At 43.7% G+C, this 25,393-nt stretch overlaps 1 protein-coding gene across 2 annotated transcripts in view; it reads left to right on the plus strand.

Annotated features, from left to right (window-relative positions):
• Positions 1-25,393, plus strand: part of ACVR1 (activin A receptor type 1) — a 145,231-nt gene that overhangs the window by 101,697 nt on the left and 18,141 nt on the right. For both annotated transcript variants that reach the window (XM_073634122.1, XM_073634123.1), the window contains exons 6-7: positions 14,437-14,583; positions 23,059-23,334. In XM_073634122.1, the coding sequence (XP_073490223.1) occupies positions 14,437-14,583; positions 23,059-23,334 (423 nt within the window). The remainder of the gene's footprint in view (positions 1-14,436; positions 14,584-23,058; positions 23,335-25,393) is intronic.

The following is a 25,393-nucleotide window of genomic DNA, read 5'->3' on the forward strand; positions in this document are numbered from 1 at the left end:
TTCCTTGCCTAGATGCTGACATGCCGTTTAAAAAAATTTAAATCGCCGTAATTACCTTTTTATTTTTCTATTCTTCTTTGCACTTCCTGGTTCTCCTCCCGTGGGAGTAGGCGTGTTTTTAGCCTCTCCCAGACTCCTGGGAGCTAGTCTCAGGCTTCCCAGGATGCCACTGAGCATGTGCGGGAGCGAGCGGTGAATGCTGGGAGCATTCACCACATCCAGGAAATAAATGCTTGTGGGCTTCAAATGCCCACAATGAAGATGGAAACCGCCTGCAGTGAATAATATAAGTTATTCTTTCTGACGAAATCTGACACAGGCGGACATATTACACATAATATGTGAGTATGTAATGCTGAGAAGAAAAGTTTGTGAATGAACTCAAAAAAAAACAAAAAAAAAAAAAAAAAAAAAAAAAACGATAGATAGGTGGACCCCCGCTTTAAGCCTCGTACACAACACTAGTTTTTTTAAACTGACGGCTCAGGTTGGAGTCGCTGTACTAACAATCAGATGTTGGTACAGAGATCTCCCCTGCTGAGCTATTGTGCTCTGATAGGAGGATACCACCCCACCCAGAACACTCCGCCCACCGATCTTAGCCATTGGCTGAAAGCGCTTGTTGGCAGACCTTTTTTGGTCATGAGCTGTACACATTGAACCGGCCATCATTCGGCCTGTGTGTACTAGGCTTTAGTCTAGCCCTGGTATCAGACCTTTTCTGACCATTTTGATACCCTAAGCTAGTTGGCTAGCCTTCACCTAAAATGCTTCCATCAAACATAATCGCTTCACCAGTGAAGGACATAATAGGTAAAGGCCCCCTATGTGACCACCATTTTTGGGCCCTGCCATTCGATTGCCCAAGTAATGACCCCTATTCACTGTTTATAGAAAGATGCAGGTGAAACATAATGGGGACGATTGTACTAAAACTGAAGTGCGAAATCTGGTGCAGCTGTACATAGTAGCCAATCGACTTCAAACTTCAGCTTGATCAATTAAGCTTTGACAGTTTTAAAACCTGGAAGCTGCCATTTGGACATAACAGAACAGTTTGGGCATCACAAAAAAATGCCCCAATGTTCTCCTCTGCCTTGGTCATGAACAGTACCCAGGTCACGGTTAACAGCAGGAGGGTAGACTTCACCTACATCTTGTGTAAATGGGCCCCTAAACTCAAGAGACCCCCTTGTGCCGCTCCACAGTCTGTACAATTGGTGTACCTACCCCTGCATGTCATTTCTGCCATTAATGTCTCTTAAAGTGGGGGTCCACCTATCTATCGTTTTTTTTTTTTTTTTTTTTGGAGTTCATTCACAAACTTTTCTTCTCATGATTATCTACTCACGTGTTCTGTGTAATAAGTCTGCCTGTGTCCGATTTCGTTGTAAAGAATAACTTATAAAATTCACTGAAGGCGGTTTCCATCTTCATTGTGGGCATTTGAAGCCCACAAGCATGTATTTCCTGGATGCGGTGAATGCTGTGCTCCCAGCATTCACCAAGATGTTGTGATGACGCTGTTGCACAATGCATGCTGGGAAGCCTGAGACTAGCTCCCAGGGGACTGTGGGAGGTCTGGGAGAGGCTAGAAACACGCCTACTCCCATGGGAGGAAAACCAGGAAGTGCAAAGAAGATTAGAAAAAAAAAGGTAATTATGGCGATTTAAATTTTTTTACACAGCATGTCAGCATCTAGGCAAGGAAGAAAATGCATAGAGATAATGTTCAAAATTTGGGTGGAACCCCGCTTTAAGCTAGCCATAGGGGCTGAACAAAAAAAAAAATAACTGGGTCTTCTACGAGATGGATGGAGGGTTTCTGTTGAACAGGGAGGGGGGGGTCGCACACTGATCGCAATGCAACCGGCCCCTGCTGATCTAGCTCAATTTTAAATATGCCGGTGGTCAGCCTTCTTGTAGAAGTGTTTGTTTAGTGTGTGCCAAACCCTCTAATAAATCTCCATTCTCCTTCAGTGTATTCTACTTGTGTTGTGAACAAGCACTCTTTAGGATGCAGTGTTCTCCCATAACCAGTCCTACATTGTCTATTCTCTCTGCATAGATCATAGCGCGGACAGTGCCTGCCTTTTCATCTTCTGAGAAATGCTGCTTACACATTAGCGATACTGCTTACCCACTTCCAGCCCAACAATGTCATATGACGTCTTTGACTTTGAGTGGGGATATCTAAATGATGCCTGCAGCTGCAGACATCATTCAGATATCATTTTTTATAGCCAGCGATTCTGTGCACCGTAAAGACAATCATAGCTGCAGTTCAGCCACGTAATTGTTCTTACACGCGGCGGGAGGGAATATCCCCTCCCGCCACCCACCGGTGCTTCTCCGGGCTCACCTGTGTGATCGGCGAACCGGAGAAAGAATCCACCGTGGCCGGACGTTGATTATAGAGATGTCTGGTGACCAGATGGTCCCCAGTCATCTCTATGACCTTGGGAGGCCCGGGCGCGACGTTATGATGTCACCTCCGGCCAGCGGAAGTAAACAAATCCGAGAACTTTTTTCTTTTATCTCAATCTTTCCAGCCTGGAGGAGAGCGACTTATGCGTGCGTTCGCTTCTGTGCGTGAGCACATGGGAGTGCTTTAGAAAATATTTTTTATTCATTTTACTTTCATTTTTTTGTTTTTACACTTTCATTTTTTTTTTTCTTTTGATCACTTTTATTCCTATAACAAGGAATGTAAACATCCTTTGTAATAATCTATAAGACCCCACATCTCTCTATAAAGAGGACCTGTCACGCATCATTCCTATTATAAGGGATGTTTACATTTCTTGTAATAGGAATAAAAGTGATAATAAAAAAACTAAAGAGAAAGTGTAAAAAAAAAAAAAAAAAAAAAATTTAAGTAAAATGAACAATAAAAAATATTTTTTAAAGCACATATGCACAAATGTTTAAAGCGTCGCCTTTGGAGATTTTTAAGTAACAAAATATGGCATCATTCCACAAGTGTGCACAGTTTTAAAGCGTGACATGTTTGGTATCGATTTACTCAGCGTAAGATCATCTTTCACATTATACAAAATAATTAGGCTAACTTTACTGTTTTTTGTTTTATAATTCATGAAGCTTTTTTTTCTCCCCAAAAAAATTTGTTTGAAAAATTGTTGCGCAAATACAGTGTGACCTAAAAAGTTGCAAAGACCACCACTTTCTTCCCTAGGGTCTTTGCTTAAAAAAACAAAACAAAAACATATATAATGTTTGGGGGTTCTAAGTAATTTTCTAGCAAAAAAAAAAGATGATTTTTACATGTAGGAGAGGAGTGCCAGAATAGGCTCGGTATGGAAGTGGTTACTGCCCTCTGAAAAGCAATCTTTGCAAACACCATTAATGTAAATCGCTTTGATAGTGCGGGTAAACGAATAAGAAGAGAGACTCGGGTGAAGCCACTTGTGGAGAAGATAGAGGCCAGAATAGTGTGATACCACTTTTAAATAGACTTATTAAACAACGTGCATCAAGTACTCACAAGAGTAGAAAAAGACAACTACTATGAAACACCGCCACACGCGTAATGACGTCACCGATAGCTCCACCCCGCGTGTTTCATTGGAACCAACGTCATCAAGGGACTGCACAGCCACTATGGACCAAGCATCACGTATACAGCCCTGTCCAGTTATATTGTTACAATTCAAGGGGTGCAGTAAAACCGCCCATCTGAAAGAGTCCTTACTTTGCAGTGTCAGCCCTGGGACCCCACGCAGAGACCTGCTTTTTGCCAGTGTACAACTTTCTATTTCATTGTGCATGGCTACTGCTGTGCTGCAGTTTTTGGGCTTCAACCACCCTTACCTAGTTATAGCTGGAGCTTAAACTATCACATAAAATTTCAGGACGGCATTTTCCCAATGGGTCAAAACTAGGGATGCACCGATACCAGAAGACCCAGTACGAGTACTGATACTTTTTCTCAAGTACTCGCCGATATTACCAATGCCTATTTTTATTGTCATGTGACAATCTTTTTAGGGCTCATTCACCCCATACATGCTTGAAAACTGATAGGAAAATCGCACAGCCTTCCCTTGCAGAAACATCAGCTTTAATTTTGTTGATGAGAATATTTTCATAGTTTTAGCAGCATGTGTTCAGTGACAAAAACTAAATGATAATCAATTCCAGTTTTTCGCCAAAGAACTAAAAGGGAATGAAAATATGAGGGAGGGACAATTGCCCACCTGAACTTCCGCATTCCTCTGAGCTCTTGTGGTCTGGTAAAGCCCCCTGAGAAGCTGTATTGGCTGAGAGATGCCACAGTCTCCCCCTGTCTGCCTGGGAGCTCTGGAACAATGCCTTGCAAACCACATTGGGGGTGTTTCCCCTCCCAGCAAGGTTGCAGTGCTTAACACTGTGTAAAAATACCAGCCTCCCCAGACCAGTTCTCTGCCCTGTGTACACCCTCTCTCCCATTTACTTCCCCATCTCCAATACATGTTGTTAGATTTTTACTCCAGGAGTATATAATGAGTTTGGAAATTCTAGAGAAATGCTTAAAGCGGAGCTCCACCCAAAAGTTTAAGTTACGCTTTAAGGCCTCCCTCCCCTGTTCATATTTGTGAAATGAGAGCTTTTTGGGAGGGGGGGGGGGGGTAATTGATTTTGACAGGACTGCTTATGCGATCGAAAGTGGGAGTAGTCTTCGCTCCTTCCCCCAGCAGTCCTCTAGGACATATGACTGCGGGACCATTCACAGTGCGCAGTGCCATTTGCGCATTTGCAGTGGGCACCTGGCTGTGAAGCTGCAAGCTCTCACAGCCAGGAGCCCGTAGTAAAGGTCCGGGCTGGCTTAAGAACAGAGCTGGACCGTGGGACAGGTGAGTGTGGCTGTTCATTAAAAGTCAGCAGCTACGTTCTTCTTTTTTTTTTTTTTTTTTTTTTTTTTTTAGTAGCTGCCGACTTTTAGTTTTTACATAGGAGACTGGAGCTCTGCCTTAAATAATGCATTACAATTTAGCTTGCCCCAATAGATTTTAGTTGTCTAAAAAATAACAGATTTTAGTCGACTAAAATACGACTAAAACTAAGACAATTCAGATGACTAAAATGCGACTAAAATGGCATTTTAGTTACGACTATGGCTAAAACAAAATCAAAATTTGACGTCAAAATTAACATTTGTTTTTACAGCCAGTTCAAATATGTAGGGGGAAGGCTGCTCTTTATTTTTTGGGTTTTTTTTTTTTTCTATTCCCCAGTTTAGGCGCGATTTGGAATTGCAATTGAACCACTGAATGAAATTGCATCAGACCGGCCTTTGAAATAACACTATAAACCGACCTGCACATGTGAACAGAGTCTAAAGGTATCGGTTTAGCATCGGAGTGCAAATGCTTTGTATTGACATCAATACCGGTATTGGTGCAGCGCTAGTCAAAACCACACCGGATCATGCCAGTATATTTGATAAACTGATACAACAGCTGGTGGTACCTTAGGTCTCCTATGACTAGACATGGGATCGTTGGCAAGTGCTTTTATTTCTCAATCTTGCGTTGACCTGCAAGTCTGATTTTCCAGGAACACAAAGGCTTCATTCTATTGCCTCCAGGAAGGAAGGTCACCCCCGGGAAGGCAAAGCTTGATACAAAAGGTCTTGTGTTCAGGTTTGTGTCACTGCTGTATACCTAGGAGGGTTTTCCCATTGTGTAAAGCACTGACATTTTAATGAGTGTCAGTTTAAAGCATTCTTGGCTGAATGTTTAGGATTTACCGACATGGAGCGATGATGTAAAATGCATTACTATTCACAAGGATGGGCTCCTGCCAGGAGATTCAATTTACAGCGTCGGGTCCCCATTAGAGCCGATTGTCTTTCAGCTGCTCCTATTAAAGGTTCAGTTCTTGCTTCATGTGCAGATCAAGGCCAGATACACACAGCTTTGAAAGCAGCAGCTTCACACCAGTGAGCCGGTACTGCTGTCCAGCAAACATTGCAATTGTGCAATAAGTCGGGCATCTTGGTTTACAGCGGGTACACTTTATCCTTTTATTTAGGGCATAGTGTGTCTGTGGTCAAAAAATGTATAATATTTTTTTTCCCCATTTGAAATTCAATAGTTTCTAGCCTACTTATATTTATCTGAACAATTTTGAAGTTTGAAAACGTACTTTGTGAGGATCCCACACATTTATATCCTTGAATTCTATGACACGTAGTCTCTATGCCCTGTGAATATGTACTGATGTGTCACTCATTTCACAGAGCCTGCTGTCCGAACTACAGAGGCAGTACAGGGACTGCTGGTTAGGAAATGTACTGTAGTTCTTAGATATAGAATGTAAACTAAATGAGTGAGTAGAAGAGAGGCTGCAAGGCATGCAGGGAATCCAGGAAGTTGTGGACAGACGACTAGCAGACAGGCGGCACTCACTACATGAAAGGAGATATTTTAATTTGCTTATGTCAAGCACAAGGCCCACAGGCCAAATCCGGCCCTCCATGCCATTTCATGTGGCCCTCGCACTTTTCCTGTGGCCCCCCCCCCCCCACACCACCCCTCGCCTCTGTCTCCACCTTGTTTCAGCAGTTGGCAGCATATAGGAGGACAGAACTTCTCTGTCACATTCTGTGCTTCTCCATGCAGCAGCAGAGAGGCTTGTCTCAGTCGGCAGCAGAGAGGACGATAAAACACTTCCTACAGATCCTGTGCTCTCTGTGCAGCCGCAGCACCCCCTCGTCTCTGCCTCCCCTGGCCTTAGTATTCAGCAGACTCCAGCAGCTAACTCTAGCCCTCCTCTGGTCCTCCTCCAGACCCTGCACTTTTTGCTTCCCAGCCCTGCCCCCAGCTTCTTACCAGCAGCAGCATAAGAGGGTGCACTGTTATGTAAGGGAGGGTGGAGGACTCTTGTAACGGGGAGAGGGGGGGGTGACTCTGGACATCTGCTTATAATTATATGAGAATACTACAATTCTGTGACATTTGAAAAAGAGGGTCGCACATCGCTGGTATCAACAAGAAACGTTATTGGAGACTGCTCAGACAGAACAACATTGCAGTATCATGTTCTGTCTGAGCAGTTTCCAATACATTTTCTTGTGGATGATCCCAGTGGTGTGTGACCCTTCTTTTGAGATTTGCATCATCTGCTACAGAAGTGTGAATGGACTTTCTGCCGGTCTACACCTGCCCTTCGCATCTGAAGTCTTAAGTTATTACTAAAACCAGTATTAATTGAATGCAAAGCAATTATTTTGATATGATTAAGAGTAGATACATGTATATGGTCTTACAGATACAACCAGCCTTTTGAGGGCAACTATAACGCTGATGCGGCCCACAATGAAATGGAGTTTGACACCCCTGTCTTAGTTGAACAATACAAGATGCAGGCTTGATATTCATGGACCCTGGGTTATTGGCTGGTATTTTCTGGTGATAGGACATTGGCAAGGTTTTTGAGGACACATTCCCCCCCCCCATAACCCTATTCCTGTCTTTGAGTTCTCCATTTTTTGCAGGTATCCTAAGATGATGGACCTCTTCTTCCTTACGGAGAATCCATTATTCGCTTAAAATAGAATTCCAGGCTAAACACCCCCCCCCCCCCCCCCCCCTTCTAACACTGATGCTGATTAACCTGTGTAAGACAGATGTATATACTTACCTTTTTCAGCCCACTCTGGTCTGGTCACGTGATCTGGCTCCCCTGTGTCAGTCAGCGGTGGCTGCAGGGGAGGGGAGGTAGCGTCGATGACAGATGGACTATAGGAGCTTATGGGGGACATCACTGATGCAGGCTTTTTCTGCACAATCTTCATTCTGTTGCAGTATCTTTTTAGGCTCCATTTACACCAGTGCGTTTTTTTCATATTTTTTTCAGAAATGCAGGAAATTGTTTTTAAAATGGGTTCGTATGGCACGGCATGTTCACAGCAATGCAATTATGAGCCTCTGCGTTTTTGGAAAGAGTAAGGCCCCTTTCACACAAATGCGGACTGTAAGGCCTCTTCCACACGGACGATCCGTTCAGGTCCGCCTGTCAGCTTTTTAGGCGGACCTGAACGGACGCTCCATAGACCTCCGTCATCGGATCGGGTGACGACAGACTCTACTGTGCGTCGTCATCCGATCCCCCATAGGGGAGAGCAGCGCTCTTACAGGTCCGTCGCTGCACAGTGTGCAGCGACGGACCTGTCATCTGCCTGCTCAATGGGGATCGACAGAGCGATCCCCCGCTGAGCAGAGCGGGCTCCGTACACGGACACATCCCTGTGAAGGAGCCCTTAATTTCATCAGTTCAGTCACGTCAAAACGGATGACGCATTCATCAGTTCTTCATCAGTTCTTCATCCGTTTTTCATCAGCGCTCATCCATTTTTCATTAGTTTTTCATCAGTTCTTTTTACATCAACTAAAATGCAAAAACGGATGAAAAACAGGCCATTGGTCAGTTTACATCCGTTTTTCGTCCCATTCATTTTTTTAACAGAAGAAAAATCGTGCTTTGATGTTTAAAAAAAAAAAAAAAAAACGGATGATGGGGGATGTAAACTGTTGTAAATGGATGATCATCCACTTACATCCATTTTTCCATAGAGATGCATCAATGTCCGTTTTTCATCTGTCAATGGATGAAAAAACGGACAGCATGCGGCCCCTTTCACACATGCGAACCATTCATTTCATCAGTCACAGAATGGATGAAGTATTCATCAGTGGCCATCGGTATTCATCAGTGGCCATCGGTATTCATCAGTGGCCATCGGTATTCATCAGTGGCCATCGGTATTCATCAGTGGCCATCGGTATTCATCAGCGGCCATCGGTATTCATCAGCGGCCATCGGTATTCATCAGCGGCCATCGGTATTCATCAGCGGCCATCGGTATTCATCAGCGGCCATCGGTATTCATCAGTGCTTCATCAGCTCTTTTTTTTACATCCGCTCACTGCCAATGCAAAAACTGATAAATTACTGACCATTTGTCAGTTTACATCCGTTTTTCGTCCAATACGTTTTTTTAATTGAAGAAAAATAGAGCTTTGATCGGTTTAAGGCCCCTTTCACACATGCGGACCGTATGTCCGTATTTCATCCATCTGTTTTTGGATGAAATACGGACATACATGCATCCCTATGGGATAGCGGGTGTCAGCGGATGTACATCCGCTGACACCCGATGTTGTCCGCCTCCGCTCTCGTCCGATTCTGCGGACGGAAGAAAATCCTATTTTTCTATCCGTCTGCAGAGCGGATCGGAGGAACACGGACAGACGGTCCGTGTTCCTCCGATCCCCCATAGGGGAGAGCGGAGATCTGACAGGGCGGTCCCTGCACAGTGTGCGGGTCCCGCCCTGTCATCTGCCTGCTCAGCTGGGGAAAACGAAGCGATCCCCGCTGAGCAGCGGATAAACACGGGGCGGATCAACACGGATCCGTCCCGTGTGAAAGGGGCCTTAAAAAAAACGGATGATGACGGATACAGATGTTAACTGATGATGATCATCCACTTACATCCGTTTTTCCATAGATATGCATTGATGTCCATTTTTCATCCATCAACAGATGGATGAAAAATGGACAGCATGTGTGAAAGGGGCCTAAGGCCCCTTTCACACGGGACGGATCCGTGTTGATCCGCCCCGTGTTTATCCGCTGCTCAGCGGGGATCGCTCCGCTTTCCCCAGCTGAGCAGGCAGATGACAGGGCGGACCCGCACACTGTGCAGGGACCGCCCTGTCAGATCTCCGCTCTCCCCTATGGGGGATCGGAGGAACACGGACCGTCTGTCCGCGTTCCTCCGATCCGCTCTGCAGACGGATAGAAAAATAGGATTTTCTTCCGTCCGCAGAATCGGACGAGAGCGGAGCCGGACAACATCGGGTGTTAGCGGATGTACATCCGCTGACACCCGCTATCCCATAGGGATGCATGTATGTCCGTATTTCATCCGAAAACGGATGGATGAAATACGGACATACGGTCCGCATGTGTGAAAGGGGCCTTAGGGACTTTTTTAAATGCAAAACAGTGCTTTTTTTCAATGTTTTTATTTAAATTTTCAGGGATATGACAATAAGTATACAAACATTCACATGGGACAAGTACATTGTGAACATTAATATAGGAAATATCATATACAATCGGTTGAACTTAAAGCAATCAATACAGGATCAAAACAGTTGGATCTTAAAAAGATTTGAACAGAGGGACTCTGAAAGTCCATGGGAAATGTGGAATATGCCTCCGGTCCACCCGACCAATCCTAATGGGAACAAACTGTGGGCGGGTAGGGGCACATCCGACAAGTTGCAACTCAAAACTTGTATGAAAATTTAAGTGTGGCATGAAAGGCACGGGGGGGGGGCACAGAATTAACTGGTGACCCTGCCAATCAATTGTCTAATGGAGCAGTCATAAAAACGGACTTTCCTTCGATAGGTGTGGGTCAAGATAAGCGGGTGTGTGTGTGAGCGTGCCACATGTACCCTTGCCTACCATTGATACTTTTACACCCTAAAAAGTTACACAATCGATAACGTAGGGTAAATTGGTGAGTGTTAAACCTTATTATCGGCTAATAACTTTGGGAGTAAAAGGATAGCCCATTAAAATGCACTGTAAGATTAAGGATACAGTGGGAAAATAGGGGGGGGGGGTGAAAGATTGGTAAACGGGTATGTACCAGGTTAGGGTATCACTATAGGTTATAGGTATCAGGTGCCCTCTGTGAGTGGGTTAGACATAGAGAGCGAGGGGGGGAGAAATCTCCTCAATCGGGAAACCCTCTAAACAGGTAGAAGTGTAGAAAATATGACCAAGACAATAGTAAAGACTTGTCAAAGCCAGGGGGCAGACATTGTTTCAATAGATCTCAATGGAGAAGCTGCAGAAAAGCCAATAGTGCCTCTTACTAATCTGAACCACAGGTGCATTGTTTATGGAACAAGCACACAGCTTGATCGGTAATACAGCAATGAGTACAGAGCCATAATATAAAAATAGAAAATTTTACATTTAATTGCAGTAATTTATGCGCATGTATACACATGTATATTGCAACACTGGCATCTAGCAGAGGATGAACAAGAATTGTATGCATGTATAGGCATATGCACATCTCTATATAGGGTTTTTAAGGGAACATTTTACTTGGGATCCTTCTGTCAACAAGATCCGGCATATAAAAATCAGTAAAATATTACATCCTTGTGCAAGAGGCCTAAACGTCAACCCGTAGCTTCAAGAAAGCAAAGTAGCTGCATAAGCACCTGTTGCTGGAGAAAGTCTACCCTTAGCACTGATGAGTAGCTCAGGCACCAGACATTGTATTATGTAAAAGGGGGGGGGGGGGCGCTAATCACCACCACTAGAAGGAATTGGGGTGACACTTCTTTCAGCAGATATATGCTGACTGCTTATACTGTCATCTGCCTTCAGTTCCCGTTATCTTTGTTGTATTCTCTAAGCCACAGGTTTGCTTTAATCAGTGTCAGGAAATGTGTTCAGCATTCTTGATCCTCATTCCTTTTCTGTCCTCTTTCTACTGAATGCCTTATTGATCATTGCACAAGACCAGAAAGTGTGAATTGAAAACCGATAAACAAAATAATGGGCTGTAGGTTTTTTAAAAGTTGCCTTTCCTTGTCTACAATGTTAAAAAAACAAACAAAAACTCTTATTTTTAAAATGGGGGGGGGGACGACTCCAGAATGAAAATGTGAATCTGAATACATTTGCAAAAAAATGGACCTGGGTTATACTTTCTTTCAGCTTTCTTAAAGATGTAATCAAATCAGATCATATTAAAGTAGAACCAAAGGCAAAACTTTTTTTTCTAGTTTCAGACAAAATGGAGAGGAATTAGAACCTCTGCCAGTTTTCTATGCTGTCTGCACCCCCAACGAGGAGCTTCTCCCTCTTCATTTGTTCTATTTACCGTTATCATTGAACGTAAAAGAAAATCATAAAAATTTGGGTTATCCCCAGAAAATAGAGGGGAATTTTCCAAGGAGGACACTATTTCTGGTGACAAGGAAATTCCCTTTATTTGCAGGGATTTTCTGTTTGGCTATGCGACAGGAAGTGAAGGGAAATCTCTGCAATGGGACACAGATGGCGAGAAAAAAATCTGACTGAGGTTATAACCCTTTTACTCTATCCAAAATGAAAAAAAAAGTTTAGCCCATAGTTCTACTTTAACTATTACTGTATACCCAATGGCAGATTATTATGGCAGAGTAGGCAGATGCGAGGGGGCCCATAGAGATGCTAATAAACGTTTTTTGTATATAAACACTCTTTAGTACGAAGTCAATGTCAGGTATGCAAGTCTTGAGTAAGGCCCATAGATGATTCAGTTTTCTTTCCTTCCACCACGGGTGGGGGAATGCCTTCCACGGCACTATTGTGTTCTGCTGGCCGGATGGGGGTGGGTAAGGACTGGCTTCCCATCTGGCAGAACACACTGATTACTGCTAGCAGCTATAGCCGCCGAGCAGTAATCGCATATAAAAAAATTAGACAGGCTGGTTGTAACCAAGTCCATCAGTGGATTGACTTGGGTGCAATCGGCCTGCCCATATATGGATTGAATTTCGTCTGGTCCCTGCTAAACCAGACACATTTTTGAATCCATGTATGGCTGGCTTAAGCCATGCCCAGCTTAAAGTAGAATTACAGGTTGTTCCTAACTATGCTTAAAAATTCTCCCTCCCCCCTCTTGACACCTATACTAGCTAGCAGAAAAACAAGCACTCTTGTGCATAAGTGTACTGGCCAGCCCAATTATGAGTGTTGGTCCACTCCTCAATGGATAATGTTTCTGGCCTTGCTGCCCTCTAGGACTGGGGATGTCCTTAGTGCACTAAAAGAATAGAAGAAAAGAGGGCGCAACAGCCTAGTGCATTATCCCAAGTAAATCTCCAGATCATAAGGGCCCCTGCTGGCTGACGCGTTTTGAAGGGAAACCACCTTTCTCAGGCTCCTTTCAGCTTAATATATACATGTGCAAATGCCATTGATTGCACCTCCAGGTTCTCCAAACTCGTCAGCCAGCAAGGGCCCCTATGATCTGGAGCTTGCTGTCCCAGGAACTGTATACCCACAGAACAGTGGCCTGTATAAGAGTTTTTATTTCTACATGTTTGTGTAGTTTTTGGCCTTCTTTTTTTTTTTTTTTATATACAAAATACATTTACTTGGGATAATGCCTGATGCACCCTCTTTTCACCTATACTAACTAACCTGTTTACAAAGTCTATACTTGCCTATTTTGTAGCCGCCCCCCCTATGTTGGGCAGCAGAGAGGAGGGAGTGCGGACAACGGATGGGCCATAGTAAGCCTATGGGTGGCATCACTGCTCAGGCAATACCAGCTGCTGTTGAACACACTCTTCTCTCTCCTGTAGCTGGCTGACGTGGGAGTATATAGTTTTTTACACAGGTTAGTATAGGTGTTAGTAGGGGAGTGAGTGTTTTTAAGCATAGCTGGTAAAGCTCAGAGTTCTACTTTAATTTTGTCTTTTAGGCTTTATGTACACTGCTGCTGGTAAACAGACATTTAGGAGCAGTTGGGTGTTTTTTTTCAGCTGCCCCTGGACTCTCCTCTATCTGTCCATGTACACAGGGTCAGTTATAGTCCTTTCTAGGCAGTTGAGTTTAAAAGTATTTTTTGGAAAGCAAAAAAATGCATTCAGGACGGATATTCAGAGGCATTTAAAACGGCAAACGCCTGTAACCGCTTGTAAACTGCGTGCAAATGTGGTAACTCACGATTAGACGCGTTTCGTTTACAGGTGTTAATAATTTTTGACTATTTGAGAAAATAAAGATGCTTCTAAACACAGCAGTTTTTAAATGTCGGTTACTATCTGTCAAGTTAAATCGTTCAGAAGAAGTTGTAAAATGTCCCGTGTACATTAAGCCTTAGCCTACTGGAACAGAAGGAAATAAAATCCATTGATTTATCCATGCTCACAGCATGGATAGAACAATCTCCACTACCTGCTGTTGTATTCAGGCAGTCATGACACATGCAGCATTCTGAATACAATAGCGCTGCTGAAGAATGATTGCATATGATAGGATGGTGGTCACTATTTGGTCTGAGCCAAGTAAAAAAAAATGGTCGGCCAAATAGTGACCACCATCATAAGGAGTGGACAGACACTCTGCCATTTTGGCTGAATCAGCAGGAATCTGCCTATGGCAAGCTTTAGGTTTTCTCTAATAAAATCAAATGGTCATGCACCCCAATGCATTTTTATGGTATCTATCATGTCTGTCACAAGACACAGATATCCAAGTACACATGTCTTTATGCATGATTCTATTAAATTACTAGAGAGGCCTATGAATTGATAGCAGCCCAAGGTACAAGGAATCCAGAGGTGGGCTTTAACATCACAATAATTCTGTTTGCTTACCATTGATATGATTTTTTTTCTCCAATAGGTAAGGGCCGTTACGGTGAAGTCTGGCGTGGGCTCTGGCAAGGTGAAAGTGTGGCAGTAAAGATTTTTTCGTCACGAGATGAGAAATCCTGGTTCAGAGAGACCGAGTTATACAACACAGTGCTGCTGAGACATGAAAATATTCTAGGTAAGCCGTTCATAGCACTTAAGCACACCACCTTGTACACACATTCCCTTCCTGATGTAGACGACAGGCTTTGCTGTATTAAGTCTGCTGTGAAAGGAATAGAGCCTAGGCTACTGCCAGTGGCCGGGAATTCTTGGCCAAGCCTTTGAGAGCAGAGTCAAATGATCGGTTTGGGACAGCGTGGATTTAATTAGCAAGAGGGCCGTCCTGCATTCTCACCAGATGGCAACAGCAGCCTGGAATGCAGGACAGCTACTTGTTTTAGTAACTGTCTGTTAGCAACTTCTGTTAATGGAAAAGTACCTCTCTGTGGGACTTGGCTGTGTCGGTCTAGTGTACATGAAGGTTTCAGTTTAACTTGTTCTGGAAGAGCATGGCCATCTCTAATGGGGCGTACACACGGTCGGACTTTTCAGCTACAAAAGTCCGACAGCCTGTCCGACAGACTTTCGACGGACTTTCGACGGACTTGCGGCGGACTTTCTAACGAACAGACTTGCCTACACACGATCACACAAAAGTCCGTCGAATTCTTACGTGATGACGTACACCGGACTAAAATAAGGAAGTTGATAGCCAGTAGCCAATAGCTGCCCTAGCGTGGGTTTTTGTCCGTCAGACTAGCATACAGATGAGCGGATTTTTCGACCGGACTCGAGTCCGTCGGAAAGATTTGAAGCATGTTTCAAATCTAAAGTCCGTCGGATTTGAGGCTGAAAAAGTTCGTTGAAAGTCCGGAGAAGCCCACACACGATCGGATTACCAGCCAGCTTTAGTCCGTCAGCGTCCGTTGGACTTTTGTAGACGAAAAGTCCGACCGTGTGTACGCGGCATAAGACTTGATTCCAGTCAAATGTGCCGTGCTTTGTTAGAGTTCACATAAGGCTATGTTCATTTAAAGGTACAGTCCACCCAAAACTTGATGTTGCATGTTTGCGTTGTTGCTGGCTTGTTTAAAGCCCAAAGGGCAAAAACAAAGTTTTCCCATGTAGTGGTGCTGTGCCTAGACTGCAAGAGGTTAACTGCTCCCTTTTGTTTATAGCAGTGGTCTCCAAACTGTGGCCCTTTGCTTGCTTTTATTTGGCCCTTAGGGCACTATTTCATCCAATGATACCAACAATGGGGTATAATCTGCCCCCTCCCCACTGACCCCAATGCAGGGGCACAATTCCTCCCAATGACACCAAAGATGGGGCATTGTATTTTTCCACCAACATCAGGACCTTTTCTATTACCAATGGCCATAGTATGGCCCCCAAAAAGTCTTAAAGGGCGGTAAACTGGCCCTTTGTTTGAGAGTTTGGAGACACCTCGTCTAGGGGATTGCAGAATAGAGCGATACTAACCTAATCCTCCTATCCTCGCACAAGACCAGTCCCTGTGGCTCCTGCCAAACCCTCCCCGCGGTCTTGTGCGTTTAGACTCTGTCTGATGTCATCACACCCATAGACCTGCTCTGGATGTGAGGACGTCTGGAACAGTCCACTGCTGGATTGTGGGGGAGTGCCGTTTGCCAGTGGAGCAGAAGATCGAGTGAGTATACAGCTTTCTCCTCTCTCCTGGACAAAACAAGTAGTTGACTTGTGCCCGGAGTTGGGGCTTTAAAACTCAAGTACAGGCAGCTATAAAAAAACACTTTACACATTAGAACTAGAGATTCACTGAAATTTGTGGTGTGGCATTTTGTCAAAGAAATGGGTGCCGATAATGGCGCTGAAAATGCATGCAATTTTACTGTGCTTATGGTGTGCTTTTCATAGGTCACGTGACTCAAAAACCACATCAAAAACATAACACGGGTGCGTTTATTAATGCGTTCTTGCTGCATTTTCAATGCATTTTCACAGGGATGTGCGTTTTTTGGTGCGGTTTTTTTAACTGACCAAAAATGCAGCAAGTAAGATTTTTAATGCCACAACGGAAGCGCAGCGGACCAGTATGAAGACATTCATAGAATTTAAAGAGATGCATTTTTCGTGAGCTTTTCTTGCGCTAAAGGTGCGGATAATGGCCGACAATACAATAAAATACAATAATATGTAAAAATATATTTTTGGTTTCGACCAAGTGCATCTTGAATTTTCGATTTCGAAAAACAAAATTTCCATTCGGTGCACCTCTAATTATAACCTCATTCAATTAAGTAAGTATTGGGGGGGCTGCTGCACACGGGCTTTTTTTGTTAATGCATAGAACACATTAAGATGGGAAAAAAAAAAAAAAAACTTCTGGCTTTACAATCACTTTATAAGTCATAGATGTTAACATGAAGTGACATTTCCCTTTGTTCCTGGCTGTTTAAACTTGGTTTACTGAGTCGTTGCCCTCCCAGAGTTTCCCTTTTTTGGCTGCTTTTGTTTCCGGAAATGCACATTCCAGACATTTAGTTTTTTTTTTTTTTACATTTCATTGCACGCGGTGTACCTCGCCTGTAAATAAGTTTGCATGTTGAGACAGCAGTGCAGCAAAGCAGAGAATTGTTCCGCACCCTGAGATAGGCTGAACAGCTCCTAGCCGGATACACGACGTCCCCGCTGAGGATCTGCTCAATTGGGTGTATATCCACAGTGCCTGGGGCTTACTTTCTGCATTCCATATAATTTCAGTTCCTTTTTCTTGAAGGTTTTACAAGCACATTCTTACTGTCTAGGCAAGCCTCTCCTTCTTCTTTTTTTTTTTTTTTTTTTTTTTTTTTTTTTTTTTTTTTGCGTCTGGTTCTCACATTTTAATAGCTGGATTATGTTTAACACCACGCGTACCAGTAAGCAGGAGGTGAGGAGTCGAATGAGTCTCTACTTGACACATTGCACAATGCTCTGATATTGGCGGCGCTGAGCTTCTGAGCTTAGGTGAGGGATTAGCCATGTGAAAAAAAAAGGGTGGCTCTATTACGGTTACTTTTTATTGTCTGTTTATTACCAAGCTTTAAAAACTTTTCATTCTTTAATTCCCTGGTGCCCAACCTGTGATCCTTTTGGCATTCGCTGCGCGGCCCTCGTGGCCCTTGTAGACAGTCTGTGTTTTTGGTTCTTACTCAAGCCAGCAAGTGAAACATTTTCTGTAGCCTGGCTTCTAGTGGCTTAATGGTTTGTTTTTTTTCACACTATTTTGCTTTGCTAGCCATCTGCTTTTCAGGTTTTTCTTTTCCCTTAATCTTACAATGATCACATTTTGAAATGAGCTATTAGGAGCACAGAAGGAAGCATTGCTTTGTAACGGGGCTGTGATCTTTATATCAACCTTATGTAATATGTCACCGGTTTATTGCTGCCCTTAAAGTGGTTCTAAAGGCAGAAGGTTTTTTTTACCTTAATTCATTCTCTGCATTAAGGTAAAAAAAAAAAAAAACCCTTTATGCAGCTCCCCCTTATACTTATCTCAGCTCAATCTTGATCCAGCACTGCGCCTGACAGCAGCTGCTGTCTCAGCCAATGAGGAGGGGAGTCCTGGGCAGCCGAGACACTCCTGCAACATCGCTAGAATATCTAGAGCAGGGGTAGGCAGCCTGGGACCCTCCAGCTGTTGTGGAACTACATTTGCCATGAGGCATTGCAAGGCTGGCTGTTATAATTACTCCCAGTGGCATGATGGGACTTGTAGTTCTGCAACAGCTGGAGGGCGCCAGGTTGCCTACCGCTGATCTAGAGGGACCTCAGGTAAGTACTGGGGGGGGGGGGCTGCTACACACAGGCTTTTTTTTAATAATGATAAAAAAAAAAACTGCAGCTCCCCCTTATACTTATCTCAGCTCAATCTTGATACAGCAGCAGCTCTCTCGGCGCTCTCTCTCCTCACTGGATAGAGAGGCAGCAGTGAGAGCCATAGGCTCCTGCTACTGTCAATCACAGCCAGTGAGCGGGGGGGCGGGGCCAAGCCACGAACACAGATCGGGTTCAACCTGCATGAGTACCCCTATAGCAAGGGTTGGCAACCAGTAGATCGCGAACAGGTGACTGGTAGGTCACGGTCTGGGCTTGCTAATCCCCCATCCCAGTGCATCAAACAGAGTACAATGCAGAGGGACTACTTGTAAAATTGGAGCAGTAGTAGGAAGCAAGACCGGATGCCTCCTCTGTAGTGCTGCTCCTGTCTCATGCGGAGTGATACCAACTGCACTTCACCTCTTATCCCGTCTAGCGGTCTCCAGAGTGGTGCCAGCAGCAGGAAAGATCCTCAGGTCAGTGTGAAGCAATACACTGGGCATTATAGTATAGGGCTGCTTTCACACTGATACGCTGCAGTTTACCCACACCACAGGTGGAGTACACCGTACCTGCAGCTTTCCTGCAGGAAACTACACTGTGCCCGGTGATCTTTGACTCCTCCCATTTTTAGGTAGATCTCCACCTTTTTATGGTTGCCTACCCCTGCCCTATAGCAAGCAGCTGTAGGGTGCGCTCGGCAAGGGGAGGAGCACCGGTGAGGGACCCAAGAAGTGGAGGACCGGGGCTGCAATGTGAAAAACCATTGCACAGAGCAGGTAAGTATAAAATATCCAATAAGTAAATTTAAAAAAATCGAATTTCTTTATAAATGTATTATTTTACATGTCTTTGGTTAAAAAAAAAAATCCCAGTAAGTTTATATTGATTGGTTTGCATGAAAGTTATTGCATCTACAAATGCTGGGCTATATACAGGGATTTTTTTTTATGATTATACTAATGGCAGTGATCAACTAATTTTATAGTGGGACTATGATTGGGGGGGTGGCAACCTGACAGTGACAACAATACAGTGATTAGTGCTAGTACTATACACTGTCATTGTACTAATGACACTGGCTGGGAAGAGGTTAAAATCCAAGGGCGTTCAAGGGGTTAACTGTGTGTCTAACAAGTGTAATCTGTGCTATATGTGCTAATTTTTCTCCCTGAAAAAAACAGCCACATTTTTGCTCTGTGTACAGAGCCCTGTGTTAAACACAGGGCTCTGTGCTGTGATTCGTTAAGCTGATCAGCAGGTCCTGGCTGTAAAGCATTGGCCAGGACCGGCTGATTGGCTTGAATTGTACCCATTCACAGCCCAAATGGGGGCGATCGCAGAGCAGTCGTCTAGTTGCCTTATATGTGCATGGGGCAGTCCAAAAGTGATTAAGCAATGTCCCCAGTCTCCGACAACTACTAGGCATGTTCAGTTTCTGATCACTATCTATAGCATGTTCGGAATCTGCCCATATCTAGTAGCATGTCCATAGTCTCTCACCATCCCCTGTTGCATGTTTTCCGACTTTCTGTATTACATTCACTAAAAGCTGTGTGTAGCCCTTTGGTGATGTCATGGCCACACTTGACCCCCCATATTAGGGAAGTAGGACACCACTGTCTCATTTTCTCTTTTCGTTGGTCTTGCTGAACAAAATTTGTCACTTTAAAGAACTTTAATTTCAAACTTGACTTGTACAAAGCAAAGGTTACCTTGTAATGAGAAATACATGTCAAGGATACAGTAGATGCAGAGATGGTGGTATTATAAGTTGTATGCAAATTTCTCATCCAAGCCTTCTTATTGGTCATTCCAACAGACAAAACAGGAGGCTTGATAGACGGCAGAAGGTATTAGGTTAAGTCCACCTAAAGCACAAATCCAGCTTTCACCCACACCCATCTTGCCCCTGCAACTATTTTTTATGATTTCACTATATACTTATGTTTTTTTGATGGTTATGTGAAGTCACAGGGTGCTTCTACTTGTGCAATCCTTAAAGGTAAAGTGGTTGTAAACCCTTACATATACCCAGTAAAGTGACTGGCCTCAGATGAAACAGAGATGAAACAAATCCACCTACATAAGTTGTACCTGTCTATCTGCAGCCACCCCCCCTCTACATGCTTTCAAAGTGCTGAATTTTTAAAGGGTAAGTTCACCTTTTACAGCAAAATCTGTAAGGTGAACTTGCACAGGACCCCCACCTTGCTGCCCACCACCCCAGACCCCCCCCATCCCGCTGACCTGCATGGTGCAATCTGCCGTTCTGAGCCCCGGTTTAGCCGTTTCACGGCTTCGGGGCTTAGAGTAATCTCCTCCTAAACTTAACCCATCAGGAGGTATGTTTAGGAGCATTCTAATTGGTCGGTGCTGTCACATGTGCGGTGTGGACCAGTCAAGCTCCGCGTAGCACGTCCTCTCAGCGGGGAACAAGAGAGAAAGCTGAGAGGATTTCTAAGCGCCGCGAGGCGGCTATACTGGGGCTCAGAATGGGCGATTGGCGCCATGCAGGTCAGCGGGACTGGGGGGGGAGGGGGGTGGGGGCGAGGTGGCGTCTTGTGTAAGAGTCACCTTACAGATTTTTCTGTAAAGGTGAACGTACACTTTAAGCTTGTCTGAGAGTTCAGAAAAAAAGGGGCAGAGAGCTGAAGTTGCACTCTGCAGAGCTCGGTGAGGAGAATGCCGAGAGCTGATTGGAGGGAACAGAGCTGAGGCTGCCAATCTGCTAGAGGTCCCTCCCCTGTCACCTTGTTTTCTTTTGGTGTCAGGAAAGCTTGCCAGCTTACAAGCACTTTCAATATGTCAGGCTATCCAGCAAAAGTGGCTGTTGGAGGGTTGGTACAAACTATTTACCACTAACAGGGATACTTACAATGATCAGCTTTTATTTATGTAAAACCTTTATCCCAAAAGTAACAAAACAGTTGAGGTAACTGCGTAAAAACGGTTAGCTGGAGCAAAATCGGAGCAGCCCAATAGCATGTTTGTCTCCATCCAGAGTGGAGACACGCTAAGGGTGGAGGGATGTTAATGGCTGGATCATTAGGTGGAAAAAAACTAAAAAAGAAAACGAATGGAGCCACCACAATTATATAGGAACTTGAAATGATTGTAAAGCTTTATTTTATTTATGTATGTAATTTATTTTATAAACATGTTATACTTACCTGCTCTGTGTAATGGTTTTGCACAAAGCGGCCCAGATCCTCCTTTTCTTGGGTCCCTTGCCGGTTCTTCTGGCCCCTCCCTTCTCTCGGGTGTCCCCAAAGCAAGAGTAAAGAACTGCTTTAGGAAACCCCTAGCCACTCTGGAGGAGTCCTAGTGTTTCCTGGTTGAGATAGGCTGGTCTATAGCAGGGGTCTCCAAACTATGGCCCTTCAGTTGTTCAGGAACTACAATTCCCAACATGACAAGTCATGTCTGTGAATGTCAGAGTCTTACAATTTATCATGGGATGTGTAGTTCCGCAACAGCTGGAGGGCCGTAGTTTGGAGATCCCTGCCTGTATAGGAAGGCAAAACTGAGCCTTAGAAAATACTCAGCATCCAGGCTCTACTACACTGCACAGGGCAGTCTAATGAAGTAATGGATCTTAATTCTGTAGTTAACAGGCTGTGGGCAGGTCTGTAATCAAGCTATATTAGAGTAGCTCCACTTTTCCTGAGAAAAATCAATCCCCTCTGGGTGATCTATGTACATTGCAAGGATTTTTTGCAAACTTGGCAGTCTGTAGCAGATTCCTATCTGTTTCTGTTCTTACTCAAAACTGTATATTCAGCTGTGTCATTGGATGGCAGATTCCTGAATGGGAGGAGTGTCTGTGTTCATTCTAATCAGGTAATGCACTAATGAGAAAAGCTGCTGTGTCTGCATTCCTTTAAAAGTAATTAACCCTCAAGGAGCATATCACCGAAAATATAATTCCTTTTGCAGAGGATGCCTAAAATTTTACTTGTATCTTAGTGCAGAATTCTGGGAAAATCAATGAGCCAATTGTACAAGCAGGAAATTACATTTTTGGGGGAAGTTCCGTACACCAACTGTGTACAGAAGGCCTCCAGGTAGCCATATTGCATTGAATTTTACAGAAAATTACAGGAGCTGCAAATTGAAAAAGAAAGGTAATTTTTAGTAACATTCAATTACAATATGACTTTTGTTGCAATTGTGTGTATATACCATATTTTTTATATATATATATATATGTGTGTGTGTATATATATATATATATATATATATATATATATATATATATATATATATATATAAAATTTTCTTCCAAAATTGTCAGTCTTTCTTTATAGTGCAAAAATTAAAAACACAGATGTTCAAATTTGACCAAAAGAAAGCTCTATTTGTGGGGAAAAAAATTACATAAATTTTATTTGGGTACAGCATTGCATGACTGCCCAACTGTCAAAGTAACGCAGTGTCTTGCCACAAAAAATAGCCTGGTCATGAAGGGGGGTAAATCTTTCGGGGTCAAGTGGTTAAAATATTTATTTATATGAGGCACATCTGTCTTCATTACATGAGATTTGCACTTTTAATTAGTTGGATTTGTTCTTGTTTGGGCTTAACAGGTTTGTCTGGCAAGCTAAGCTGGACACAGCTACAATCTATGACACAAATTGGCATCTAAGGCTACTGAAAGTGGCTTTCTGCTGGTTTGTGGCTTGCAGAATCTGCCCCATTGACTCTCTCATTCAGCTGTCTGCTGTATTAAAATTGATTGTCCCTCATGTGTCTCTCCTTTTTGTCTGTGAAGGTTTTATCGCCTCGGACATGACTTCCAGAAACTCCAGCACTCAGCTGTGGCTGATTACTCACTATCATGAAATGGGATCTCTCTATGATTACTTGCAAGTGACGACCTTGGACACTGTGATGTGCCTCCGCGTCGTCTTGTCCATCGCCAGCGGACTGGCACATCTACACGTAGAGATATTCGGCACACAGGGAAAGCCAGCCATTGCTCACCGAGATTTGAAGAGCAAGAACGTTCTTGTGAAGAAGAATGGCCAGTGCTGTATAGCAGATCTAGGTAATCCTTTTTTTTTTTTTTTCCCAGGTCAAACCAAATTCGCAAACATGGGTTTATTTCAATCATTGGGGTTTATTAAAGCAGACCTGTCATTACAGAATTATGTAAAAAGCCAACGTTACCTCATGGTGATGTGCCCTTGTTCAAGAGCAAACAAGGCTGAGACGTTTGGAAGGGAAAGGAGGACACGACAAAGTAGTTCATGACAAAGAGGGAACAGTTAGTTTAATCCATGTTGCCCAGAAAAAAATTAAAGCTGGACTCCAGGAAACATAACTAATGACCCTTGCAATGCAGTGTGGTTCCACCTGTACTGAAAGAGTGAAATGTTTTGTCCATGGGAAACATAAAAATCAACTGTATAAATACTTTATTCCTTGCCCCCCCCCCCCCAGGCTTCCTTCTAGCTAAGCCACCAGTACCCTGAGGCTAGGTTCACATTGTAGCATATTGGGATTGCGCAGAAGTTCATGTGTGTTCTCGACAGACCAGAGAAACGCGCTGCTCTATACTAGAGGTGTGGGTGAAGGGGGGGTGGCCTTCATTCTTGGTGGCATCCCACACATCAGCAAAATGCGTTCAGTGCAGCGCAATTCCAAAAAAAAAGGAGTAGGATAGCCCATTGAAATTAACAAATGTCAACCAAGCCTTAAGCCACTCCATTAGCCCTCATTCACATGGATGTACAGTGAGGAAAAAAAGTATTTGATCCTCTGCTGATTTTGTACATTTGCCCACTGACAAAGAAATGATCAGTCTATAATTTTAATGGTAGGTTTATTTTAACAGCGAGAAACAGAAAAAAGCAACAACAAAAATCCAGAAAACCGCATTTCAAAAAAGTTATAAATTGTTTTGCATTTTAATGAGTGAAATAAGTATTTGACCCCTTCGCAAAACATGACTTGGTGGCAAAACCCTTGTTGGCAATCAGAGGTCAGACGTTTCTTGTAGTTGGCCACCAGGTTTACACACATCTCAGGAGGGATTTTGTCCCACTCCTCTTTGCAGATCCTCTCCAAGTCATTAAGGTTTCAAGGCTGACGTTTGATAACTCGAACCTTTAGTTCTCTCCACATATTTTCTATGCGATTAAGGTCTGGAGAGTGGCTAGGCCACTCCAGGACCTTAATGTGCTTTTTGAGCCACTCCTTTGTTGCCTTGGATGTGTGTTTTTGATCATTGTCTTGCTGGAATACCCATCCAGGACCCGTTTTCAATGGTAGTTGGTGTATGTGAATGTGCTACTCCCTTAATATCTCAAATACACAAGTGAAAGCTACCATCACCTGTAATGCTTATCAGCTACCCATCACAAATATTTCATGTGTATAAGTTTAAAATTTTAGATCAATAAATCATACATATACATATAACAAAAAGTCCTTCAGATATGTTGCAAAATCTTGTAACCATTAAAGTGACTGACGTGCTCCTATATTGCTTCAGTGTTCATATGTGACTGAGTGGGACCCTCCACCATTCAGATTGGCCACTCACCAGATACTTCACTAGGGGTACGCCTTTGGTTCATTCAGGGATAACCACTCCACCCAGGTACCACTTCTCACCGGTTAAAAACTTGTGTTCTAATGCTCCTCACAGGAAAGCATAGGGACAAAAGGCGATCATAGCGCAATATGTTTGAACCATTTATTTAAAAAATTCCAAAGGTTAAAATCACTCACATTTAAAAGTGCCCTCGAGCCGGCACGAAGCTTATCCAGCAGTTACGGACGAGTGGCTATTAGCATGGTTCGCCTGGTGTTAATGTGCGGCCTCCACGCTCGGCTTGCGCTCCAAGCCTCGTTTCCGTTTTCGTCCAGTCACGTGATGCATAAAATTCTCCCAGCAGCCTCTACGCGTTTCGCATCATCAAATGCGTCATCAGGAAGCTTCCTGATGATGCATTTGATGATGCGAAACGCGTAGAGGCTGCTGGGAGAATCCCTCCTGCACATGAGGCGAACCATGCTAATAGCCACTCGTCCGTAACTGCTGGATAAGCTTCGTGCCGGCTCGAGGGCACTTTTAAATGTGAGTGATTTTAACCTTTGGA

This window comes from Aquarana catesbeiana, linkage group LG06, assembly GCF_042186555.1.
Source record: "Aquarana catesbeiana isolate 2022-GZ linkage group LG06, ASM4218655v1, whole genome shotgun sequence".
In the NCBI taxonomy this organism is placed as follows: Eukaryota; Metazoa; Chordata; class Amphibia; order Anura; family Ranidae; genus Aquarana; species Aquarana catesbeiana.